Source organism: Triticum urartu, chromosome 3A (assembly GCF_056163025.1).
Source record: "Triticum urartu cultivar PI428250 chromosome 3A, HENAU_Tu73, whole genome shotgun sequence".
Taxonomy (NCBI): domain Eukaryota; kingdom Viridiplantae; phylum Streptophyta; class Magnoliopsida; order Poales; family Poaceae; genus Triticum; species Triticum urartu.
Genome location: NC_141875.1, coordinates 442176206 through 442187723, shown reverse-complemented (window position 1 = coordinate 442187723; position 11518 = coordinate 442176206). Strand labels below are relative to the sequence as shown.

At 44.1% G+C, this 11518-nt stretch overlaps 1 protein-coding gene across 1 annotated transcript; it reads left to right on the top strand.

The window, feature by feature from the left end:
• Nucleotides 1–831: 831 nt before the first annotated feature.
• On the top strand, nucleotides 832–4884 carry LOC125544252 (cytosolic isocitrate dehydrogenase [NADP]). Its single transcript, XM_048707870.2, has 15 exons — nucleotides 832–989; nucleotides 1634–1677; nucleotides 1784–1893; nucleotides 2269–2306; nucleotides 2419–2496; nucleotides 2601–2654; nucleotides 2842–2943; nucleotides 3100–3185; nucleotides 3281–3384; nucleotides 3467–3535; nucleotides 3613–3728; nucleotides 3825–3859; nucleotides 4021–4163; nucleotides 4388–4513; nucleotides 4594–4884. The coding sequence occupies exons 1-15, from the start codon at nucleotides 941–943 to the stop codon at nucleotides 4667–4669; spliced, it is 1230 nt and encodes a 409-aa protein (XP_048563827.1). The 5' UTR covers nucleotides 832–940; the 3' UTR covers nucleotides 4670–4884.
• Nucleotides 4885–11518: the final 6634 nt, after the last annotated feature.

Below are 11518 nucleotides of genomic sequence, written 5' to 3'. Positions count from 1 at the left end.
CTGTCTAGACCGTCCAGCACCCAACTAAGATAATGGCAGCAAGTGATTCTGAAACTTTCTCGTTGTCAAGAAGGAAACACTTCAGTTCAGACAAAAAACCTTGGCCCATGTACAAGAGAACAATGCATGTGTTATTGTTTCATCGACTCTGCAATCCTCGCAAAATGATATATGACGCTTCTGTAGAACCGAACGACATGGCACAAATTTGTTAATAATCCTCCATCAGAAATTACAAACTTTAGGCGGCATTGGGATTTTCCACAACTTCTGCCAATGACTAATAGGAGCAGTTATGGAGGTGGATGCACTCTCATTTTGTCTCTTCAACTGTAATAAAACTTTGTATGCAGACCGAACAGAGAAATTTCCCAATTTATCATGCTTCTAGGCCCAGATGTCCTCCGGCATATGCCCCACATGAACTCTATATATCGCCTCTGTATCAGGTGGCAGAAAATTTGCCTCAATTTTCACTCTATCCCAATCACCATTCTCCTGATCAATGAGCTCTTCCACCAGATTGACATCATCATGCACACAATGTTTTTTTTTTGAAACGATCATGCACACAATGTTGTGTGCATTGCAGTGCTAAAAAAAACTCGGACTCTTCAGACACTTGCAAGCCAAAAACTCCTTGGCCACGGAGGTCCCAAAGTCCCTTCACCCGCACGCACCATCCAAAGTCCAAAACACCCCACCCCAACCTCGCGCAGTCTGACCCGATCCTATCGGCCGGAGTGAGGCAGATTTAAATGATTTTCTAAAATATCCCTACCGCAGACGGGCCCCACTCGCCCCCTCCGCCTGGTCTTTAAATGCGCTGGCAAAGTTGCTCACTCCGTTCTCTCTCCTTCCCGTGCCACCACAGCCGCCGCCTCCCCCACCAACCTGCCCCGACCCGCTCCCGACCTCCGAGGCAAGCAGCGCCTCCGCCATGGCGTTCGAGAAGATCAAGGTCACCAACCCCATCGTCGAGATGGACGGTCAGATCCCCCTTCCACTCCACTCCCACTCCCCGGCAGATCTATCTCCGCCGTTCCCTTGCCGATATAAACGATGTCTTGCTGAATTTTGTATTCTGGTCGGGGTGATGCCAGGAGATCTGAGAGATGTATAGCCGTCGTTCTGCCCCTCCTTTTTTTCAATATCTTAACTGTTGGGTTCAGGTGTCTCTGATGTCTGATCTATTATCTCCGTACTTGGATCGCCGCCGTGGTGTCGGAGATCGGATTTAGAACGTAGATGGCGAGATAACTGCACATGCATGACACCTTGGGTACGATCACGATTGTCTGTTGACAATCGGAAGGTGCAGGGTTGGGCGTACTATGCCTGACGTATAACTGCTGGATCTCGTTTCTGAAATCTATTTTCAGAAACTGTAAGTTTTTGAGATACGATTGCTGGCGCTTTCGGTCCAATCGTAGCCAGTGCTTCATGCCTGCATCGCATGTTGCATTGGGTTGCTCTTTTTTTTTGGAAAGAAAATGATGTCGAACTTTCAGTTTAAGCAATAAATTTGTTCAGAAAATAATACTAATATTTTGTAGTTCTTTTTCATCTTATATGTAATCAATTGATTTGTTGGTCCACTGTCGTGCTGATGTCTTGTTTCTTTAACCTATAGGCGATGAGATGACCAGAGTATTCTGGCAGTCTATCAAGGACAAGGTAATCAATAAGCAACAGCTCTGACAAATCTGATCCGCTTGGGCCATTCTGTGTGTGTGGTTCTTGTTTTCCATATGCTGCCAGGCTGATTATTTCTTTGTTTCAGCTTATCTTCCCATTTTTGGACTTGGACATTAAGTACTTTGACTTGGGAGTTCTACACCGCGATGCAACTGATGACAAGGTTACAGTGGAGGCTGCAGAGGCTACTCTCAAGTAAGAAGTTTTGAATAATCTGAGTTTGTGCTGATGTTATGCTTGTGTTCAAGTAAAAATATGATTGCTGTGATCACACCATTACAAGCGTTTTATGTAGCCTATAATTTGTTTGTCCTGTTTTCTAATCATTAGTAGTTCTGTTGTGGTATATTTCCCAACGAATTTTGAGTACTATGGTTGATGTTCTTAATTATTCAAATATTATTAACAGTGAGGCAGATACCTTTTCACTACTCTTGTTGATTAGTTGTATCATTTTCATATCTTTGAAACTAGCTAGTTTTGTCAGAAGGATTTGACCATATATAACTTTAGCATATTCTTATGACTTTGTTGTTCTATAGTGCTGTTCTAATCCAATATTATTTTCAGGTACAATGTGGCTATTAAATGTGCAACTATTACTCCGGGTATATTTCACTCAAGCTTATGCAGCTCAATTATTTGTTCTTCGTATTGTTGAAGCACTAGCACTATTTGATGATATTTTCTCTCTAATATCTGGTTACTTCACCATGACAGATGAAGATCGGGTTAAGGAGTTCAACCTAAAACAAATGTGGAGGAGCCCAAATGGCACAATTAGGAACATTATAAACGGCAAGCTCCTGCTGTATTTCAATATAATGGACATATTAGGTTTTCGCTAAAAAAATGGACGTAGTTAGATTGTTGACATTTCTCTTTACACTTGTTACCTGCAGGCACCGTGTTCAGAGAGCCAATTATATGCAAGAATGTCCCAAAGCTTGTTCCAGGTAAGGAGGATTAAAGCTACTACTCCCTCCGATTCATATTACCTGCCCCTGCTTTAGTACAACTTTGTACTACTAAAGCAGTAACAAATAATATGGATCGGAGTGAGTGCATACTTTTTTTTCTAACGTGAACACACATTTTGGAATGCAAAATTTCCTTGCTAAACTGTTTCTTTGGTGTAATCAGGATGGACTAAGCCCATCTGCATTGGAAGGCATGCTTTCGGTGATCAGTACAGAGCAACTGATGCCGTTCTCAAGGGACCTGGCAAACTCAGACTAGTTTTCGGTACGGTTGCATAACCACTCCACTTACAATTAAGCATGAAAGAATGAAGTCTTTGTAGTTCTATATTTTCACGTATGATTGTATTGTTTGTTTGGAGAACTGGTGCTAGCAAACGCTGATATTCTTTGCCTTTTTGTTTCTTTGGTCTACTGGCAGAGGGAAAAGACGAGACGGTTGACCTTGAGGTTTTTAACTTCACTGGTGCTGGAGGAGTCGCCATGGCTATGTACAACACAGATGAGGTACTGCTATGCCTGGACTGGTTTCTGCAGTTACAAACAATATTTGCATTTTGGAGTAAAATCCTGACATCTAATTAATTAATTATTGTGTACAGTCAATTCGAGGTTTTGCTGAAGCTTCTATGGCAATCGCTTATGAGAAGAAATGGCCATTGTACCTTAGCACAAAAAACACAATCCTTAAGAAATATGATGGCAGGTAGTTCATAGCTACACTTAAATATTAGTTAAAGCCTATTCCGAGACAATTAGATCAGGCTAAATATACTTTTATTGTGTAGGTTCAAGGACATTTTCCAGGAGATCTATGAAGCTGGCTGGAAATCCAAATATGAGGCTGCTGGAATATGGTGCGTTTTGAATCATTCTTGCTTCGAGCTCTTTTGTAATCTTTTGTCAAAGTATGTCATGAGTTGCTTTTTGGTAGGTATGAACATCGTCTCATTGATGACATGGTTGCCTATGCACTTAAGAGCGAAGGAGGCTATGTTTGGGCTTGCAAGAACTATGACGGAGATGTGCAGAGTGATTTCTTAGCTCAAGGTCACAACACTGTAACTTTTGAGTCTCTGCATAAAATATTCAGAAAATTTATCTTTTGTCCCGTGCTCAATAACCAATGCTGAAGTGTATGTGCAGGTTTTGGTTCTTTGGGCTTGATGACGTCAGTATTGGTATGTATTTTCTCATTACTAATGTTCTTGAATCTTGACTAAATCTTGGGTGTTATCTCTTAGTGTGAAAAGCCTTTACTTTGGTCATATCCATGTCGGTACTTCTACATATATATTGAGAATATTTGTTAGGTTGTGCTAATTCCTTTTGATATTTATAGATGTGCCCTGATGGTAAAACCATCGAAGCTGAAGCTGCCCATGGCACAGTTACCCGCCATTTCCGTGTTCACCAGAAAGGTGGTGAAACCAGCACAAACAGCATTGCTTCAATCTTTGCTTGGACAAGAGGACTTGCACACAGGTACACCTATTACTTCTATATCTCTACCGGTGCAAGTGTGCAACCCTTTGTGATAACCATGTATACGAGGGTAATTTCCTCTTTGTTCAGCTATACTGTATCAGTGACAGCAAACCTTTTTCTGGTGTGACCAAAATAGTAATTAAGACAAGTATATTGGTCCCTATAATTATTACTCTAGTGGACTTTGCTTTTTAGCTGATTCTCCCATGTCCACACTGCAGGGCAAAGCTAGACGAGAATGCTAGACTTCTTGAATTTGCACAGAAACTTGAGGAAGCGTGCGTCGGAACTGTGGAGTCTGGGAAGATGACCAAGGACCTTGCACTCCTTGTTCATGGATCCTCAAAGTATGTTATGCTGCTCAGCTTTCCCTCTACTGTATTCATAATTGATAATCTGATATCTCATTGTGCTATTTCGTTTTCAGAGTTACAAGAGGCGATTACCTGAACACTGAAGAGTTCATTGACGCAGTTGCTGCTGAGCTCAAATCAAGACTGTGAAAGACCTCTCCCTCTTCAATGCTTGAATAGTCATTACTCATCGATTCAAGTCATTTTGGTTATGTCGCCATTATCTGTCATGCTTTCATCCTGAACAGAACGAGCTTTTACTGCACAATCGCATATTATTGTCAAAAATGCAATCGATTCTGTAGATGCTGATGTTATCTAAGTGGGGCTCACAATAAAGGACATATAGAACCGTTATTCCCATCTGATGATTGTGTCATGTCTAACCAGCAGCTTTTACATTTGAATGGAGATGCTTATAGTTTGCTCGTTTAATTTGCTTGGTAGTTTGCCCCTTTTTTAGGAGAGCAGGAAAAATCCTGCTACTTCCTAGTAGAAAACAGTTCTGGCTGCCAGCGTTTCTTTTAAACAAGTCGAGTTTGAAACCAATTTTGCTAAGTCTCAGTCGATTGAGACATTGACTTTTCTCAGTCGATGCTATATTTGTTTGATCTTGTGCATCCGTGCAAAATTATATTTTTAGTTTTTTTATATACTACTTCCTCCGTTGGGGAATGCCTGTTGGTTCCTGGGGACATCTGTCCCTTGAATCTCGCCATTCATTACTCTCCCGACCGCCCCCCCCCCCCCCCCTCTGCTATCAGTATTTTGAGGACGAAATCACTGTTTTGATCTTGTCAACATTTATAGTCACAAACTGAACTTGACGTGAAAGTATTTTGCCCACAGTCAGTCCGAACTCGCTGTTTTCGCTGATCTTGCATTTCTGAACTGGATTAAGTAACGCGCACGGGCCGCGCGGGCCTAACCCAGCCCACTTGCAGTCCCAGTCCCGGTCGGGCAGTTCCTTCAGGGACGAACTGGCGGCCGCCCCCTCCCTCTTCTTCACCAAATCTCCCCCAGATCTGCTATTTTGATCATCAAAACAAGTAGATCGGAGCATCCCCGAGTTGCTTGAGATATTCTCTTCCCAATCCTTCATTTATTTTCAGTCAAGATTGGCTATTGTAGATGCATTTTTTCAAACATGGTGGAACCCTAAGATGAGTTATTAGTGATTTGTTTGATGAATATTTTGGTTACATTATGTTTAGAAAGAAGACGTATACTCCTTGTGTTGAAGTATTCTTAGTTAACTTGTTTAGTATTGGATTTAGAGAGAGACCATTTTTTGGATTAGGTTGAACCTATTATTTGTTAATAATTAGTTGTGATAGATTCTTTATGATAAAATAGGTTGAAAAGAATTGGTGTTGGTAATGTCGTTCGTGATTTGTATCTTTGGGATAATTTGTAGTAGTTCTCACATGATTTTGTATATGATGTGGTCATAATTTTAAGCATATATCATAACAAATCCATTGACCTTATTTTGTAAGATGTTTGAGCCGGATAAATATCCCGGCCTTGATGATTATTACGAGGAGAAGCATTGTGTTGTGCTAGTGGAAAGAGGGGAGGTAATTATGTATCTACATTGTTGATTCTCGTATTGTGAGTAGTTTAGAGAAGTATATAAATTGTGTGTGTGCTTTTTGTAGGTTTCTCCAGTACTTCGTTTGAGAGGCCATAACCCACGCGAGTCCCTGAAGTATGACCGTCGCTACGAGCTTTATTTTAGAAGAATGGATCTTCTCCGGTTTGTGCTCAACTTTAAAGGAACACCACCATGCATGGCTGAACTCGACAGCCATTACCGCCCTTACGGACCGTTGGAGGCCGGAGACGCACTCTTTTCACCTTGCTCTTGTTGAGATGACCGTCACTTTGGAGGATATTGCGATGATCTCCGGTCTTCCGATCGAGGGCAGGGCTCTTACCGGGAAGGTGAGGTCTGAGGGGTGGCGACAAAGGGTTGCAGGTTTGGTTGGTGTTGAACCTCCCCCGTGGATTCATGAAACAAAGAAGGATCCTAGGCCATCTGGTGTTTTGTTCTCTTGGCTACAAGAACATTTTTATGAGTGCCCAGAGAATGCCAGTCCGGCTGTTGTGGAGAGGTACGCCAGGGCTTACTTATGGAATCTTTTGACCCAAGTGGTGTTTCCTGACGGCAGGGAAGACAGAGCCTCATGGATGTTCTTGGACCCTCTTCGTAATTGGGATGTTAAGTGGAGTTGGGGGTCGGCGGCACTACCTGAAAGTGCGTTATATCGACTAGAGGGGGGGGGGGTGAATAGGCGATTTTTATGAAAGTCTTCAAAACGTGGAAGTTATGAAGACAAACGATAGAAATAAATCTATTACCATGCAGCGGAAGGTAGACTACACTAGGCAAGCCATAGTCAAGTATTCAATGAAGTGAAAGCACAATGACTTAATAGCAGCAATGTAGTAAGGATCAGGTAGGAAGATATTATGAAGCCATACAGAACATGCAGTCACTCAGTGAAGAAAAAAGATAGTGCAAACATACAATGACTTCACAAGGAGCAACAGTAAGTAAAGGGAAGGGAAGATGAAACCAGTGACTCGTTGAAGACAATGATTTGTTGGACCAGTTCCAGTTGCTGTGAAAACTGTACGTCTGGTTGGGGCGGTTAGGTATTTAAACCTTAGGACACACAGTCCCGGACACCCAGTCCTGAACACGCAGCTCAGGACACCCAGTCCTCACCGTATTCCCCTTGAGCTAAGGTCACACAGACCTCGCCCAATCACTCTGGTAAGTCTTCAAGGTAGACTCCCAAACCTTCACAGACTTCGTTCACCGGCAATCCACAATGTCTTTTGGATGCTCAGAACGTGACGCCTAACCGGCTGGAGGATGCACAGTCCTCAAGTGTAATAAGTCTTCAGATCACACAGACAAGAAGACTTAAGTGATGCCCAATTCTCTCTGGCTCTGGGTGGTTAGGGCTTTATCCTCGCAAGGAATTCTCTCTCAAAGGCTTCGAGGTGGGTTGCTCTCAAATGATAAAAGCCGTACTCTCAATTTGAGCAGCCCACCGTTTATGGTTGTAGGGGGTGGGCTATTTATAGCCACTTGGCAATCCGACCTGATTTGTCCGAAATGACCCTGGGTCACTAAGGAACTGACACATGTTCTAACGGTCAGATTTCAAACTCACACGACAACTTTACTTGGGCTACAAGCAAAGCTGACTTGTCCGACTCTGGACAAGATTCGCTCTCATAGTCTTCACTCGAAGACATAGGTTTTGTTTAGGCATCACTTCAGTCAGTCTGACTGGTTCTCTTGGACCCCACTTAACAGTACAGTGGTTCCTATGACTCAACACAAAAGAAAAAAAACTACGAAAGATCTAAGTCTTCGAGCTCCATAGGCTTCATGTGGTGTCTTCTCTTGTCGTAGTCTTCAATGTGAATATCTTCATATACCACCTTTGACTTCAATGTCTTCATACATTTTTAGGGGTCATCTCTGGTAGGAAAACCGAATCAATGAGGGACTTCTACCTGTGTTATCCTGCAATTCTCACAAACACATTAGTCCCTCAACTAGGTTTGTCGTCAATACTCCAAAACCAACTAGGGGTGGCACTAGATGCACTTACAATCTCCCCCTTTTTGGTGATTGATGACAAACTAGTTGAAGTTTTCAACGGGGAATATAATCTGTGAAATTGTAAAGGATAAGGAATTGTCTTCATAAGTTGCAAGGGCTCCCCCTGAAGATGTGCATATAGGTAATTTGCTTTTGGAATGCAAATGCACATGGCAGGTTGTACTTGTGGAGATCCACTTCAACTTATGATGACAATCCACTATGCATGTGAAAATATATGAAGATAATGACATGCATAATGGAAAATGGACGTCTGCAGAATGATCTAAGTGCGGAATTTATCGTCGCACATGCGGAATTTATCATCGCAAAACAAAGTGGCAGATAAGTAGCAGACGACCATTGAGTTTAAGTGTTACAACTCAAAGAACCAAATGTAGCAAAACGAGAGTTGTAAGCACGAAGCAAAATATAAAGCACCCGCCCATATGGACCCGCTTGAAGACTATCAACCTCATATGCTTCTCCCCCTTTTGTCAGTAAGGACCAAAAAGGTTTGAAGACATAGAGCATCTACTCGTTCCCATGCGGAGTAGGTGAAGTAGCAGGGTCGTTGGTAGTGTTTGGCGGTGCCGAAGAGCTTGGAGCAGAGTTGACGCGTGCTGAAGGAGGTGGTGGTGAAGTAGCATCATTTTCATCCTCGATAACTCTAGCAGTCACTGTTGCAGCAGATGAAGAGAACTCAGAGTCTTCAAGGGGTGGAGTTCCTAGCAGCACAGCTCTTCGAGGAGGTGTGGAGTCAAACTTGAATCGCTCAGTGAAGCCATCCTCTTGGAGATCATCTTCAGAACACATCATCGTTAGCCCTTTCCATGTACGGCGACAGGTTTCATGGGCAACGAAAGCATTCTTGGTGGCAAGATTGCGAATGCGATTAACTTCCACCAAGAGGCTTTTCATCTGACGCTTCAGCCAGTCATGATGCCTATCCTGTTTCTGATGAAGAGCCACAAGAAGCTCTCGGTCGTTGAGAACATGAGTGCGCTTCTTGGGTCTTGGAGCAGTTGTACTATCAGTGGCTTCAGTAGACGCAGGGTGTGGTGCACGTGTAGTGCCAGCCAAAGGATACACCCGAGTGACTGCTTCAACTCCTTCAATGTTCTGTGAGAAACTCTGATGCTCTGCATTCTGAAGACTTAGAGGTTCCTTTGCAGGCTCAGGATAGATGGCTTCAGTAGAGATATCCACATCAGGCAGAAAAATTTTATGATTGCGAGCAGATGGTTGATATGAGATATCGGAGTGAAGTTTAATTAGCCGCATTACCCATGGGGCGTAGAACTTCAAGCCAAACAGATCAGAGCCCGATGCAGCAAGTTGGCGGATGAATAAGTCCTATGCATTGAAGCATTTTCCATGAAGAATATAGAAGACCAAAGTCTTCATTGCACCCTCAAGCTTGGCATTTGGAGAGTGCCCTTTGATGGGCCAGAGAGTTCGCCTGATGATGTGATAGATGGTTCGTGGCAGATACTCAAGGTCTTCAACGAAGAACTCTGTTGGATAAGCAGCATCTTGGGCAATGGCTTCATCATGCTGAGCATCTGACTCATATCAGGTTCCGGCCTCTTAAAGATGCTCTCAATAGCTTCACTATGCAGCTGACAGCCATGCTCGTAGAGATCGCCAGGAGTGGGCAAACCAGTGAGCTCAATGATGTCAAATGCATTGGCTTCGTGATGAACATTTCCGGTCATCCACTCCAGGACCCAAGTCTTCGGATCTCTGTTGTACCCGCGGATGTGAAGTGTGGCATAGAATTGGAGCAGCAGCTCTTCATTCCAATGCTCTTGGTCAGTAACGAACGACAGTAGTCCAACTTCCTTGAAGCAATCCAAAGCTTCTTCCAGACAGGGCAGACCAGCTATGGCTTCAATGTCAAGGCGCTTGTGTGGGAAGATGCGACCTTGGTTGTAAAGAATGCATCAGTAATAGCTTCACTGAGGATAGCTCCAGAACCGGTCAGATGATATCCATTCCCTTGAGTAGGGGTTCCTGGAGCTATCGAAGAATGTGTTGTCTGCCCTGGAGCCATTGATATTGAAGGAGCCAGGTGCTGATGCAGGACCTGGGAACCTTGGCAATCTTGGGATTGGCTTCTGTACCTGAGGCCTGTGCTCAACATGATAGTCGAACTGTGGACCGGCAACAGACTCAGGAACAGAAGTGACGGGATCAGTGGCTTCGTTGTCTTCTTTTTCCGTTGGGGAGGGCTCCACATTAGCTTTATTGGTGGTTGTGGCAGCCGCAAGATTTTCAAGCACGTTCTCCTTGAGAACTGCTTCTTGGTGGGACAGTGGAGTGGCAACTTGTGGGACTTCATCTTCCGCGGCTGATGCAGCCGGATTGTCTTCAGCAGAGACTTGAGGCCTTGGACCTTTGCGAAGCCTGCGCAACACGGGCGACGCTTGTGGAGTTGGAGTGGGTTGGGCCTCATAGTCATCTTCCTATTGTGGGCGATCTGCCCATGAAGCATCATGTGCAATTGGCGTCAGTGGACGACCAATGCTGATGAGTTCGCTGTTCTGAGGAAGGACTGCACCATCTTCTACATTGTCATGTTGACCAATGTCTTCAGCAGCGATGGGATCAGCTGCTGGAAAGTCTTCAGCTTCATGAGCCTCTGTGGAAGCAGGCTCATGGATAGTCAGTTGGCGTTCATGGCGTTCAGCTTCAGGATAGACCATAGAAATGGGTTCAACTATCAAGGGCTCTGTGGGAGCTGCCCAATCTTTATTGGTCTTCCTCTTCTTCTTGTAGGGGGCAGTTGGAGAGGCTTCAGAATGTTTCCTCTTCCTGGCTTCAGCCTCAGCAGTCCTTGTCTTCTTGAGCTCTGAAGCTGTTGACCGGCTTTTTGGCTTCGAGCCAGTCATTTTAGTTGTGAAGACAATAGGAACTGCTTCCTGCCTTGGTGCGTCAGGTTCAGACGTAGCAGGCTTCTTCTTTTTCTTTGCGGCCATCCTGGGGTCGATGCCAGGACGCCCAAAGGCCTTGCGCTTCTCAGCCTCATTGTAGGCTTGCACACATCTGTCAGCCAGAGTCTTCATGCGCTCACGCGAACCCTGAGCTTCTGCACGTTTCTTTACAAAGGCTTCCTTGAGCTCGTGCATCATACTCTTGAAGTTCTTCACTTCCTGCACGCTGAGCTTGGCCATATGCTTCTTGAACTGAGCCTTTTCATAGTCAATCTTTTGCTTCAGTTCAACAATGCGCTGGGCAATAGCGAGTTCTGAAGCAATGGCGCCTTGGAGGGCGACACTGAGGCCTATTGGTAGCTGCAGATCTTCAAAGCTGATGTTTGGCGTGTCAAACCACTCGTCAATGAAGTTGTGGATGATGGTCACATCAAAGAG

What these genes read in the sequence shown, in the direction of transcription:
- LOC125544252 (XM_048707870.2), top strand. Translation starts at nt 941, where the DNA reads ATGGCGTTCGAGAAGATCAAGGTCACCAACCCCATCGTCGAGATGGAC. An exon ending in GGCAGTCTATCAAGGACAAG is followed by an intron (nt 1,678 to 1,783) that starts GTAATCAATAAG and finishes TCTTTGTTTCAG; the next exon opens with CTTATCTTCCCATTTTTGGA. An exon ending in ACAAGAGGACTTGCACACAG is followed by an intron (nt 4,164 to 4,387) that starts GTACACCTATTA and finishes TCCACACTGCAG; the next exon opens with GGCAAAGCTAGACGAGAATG.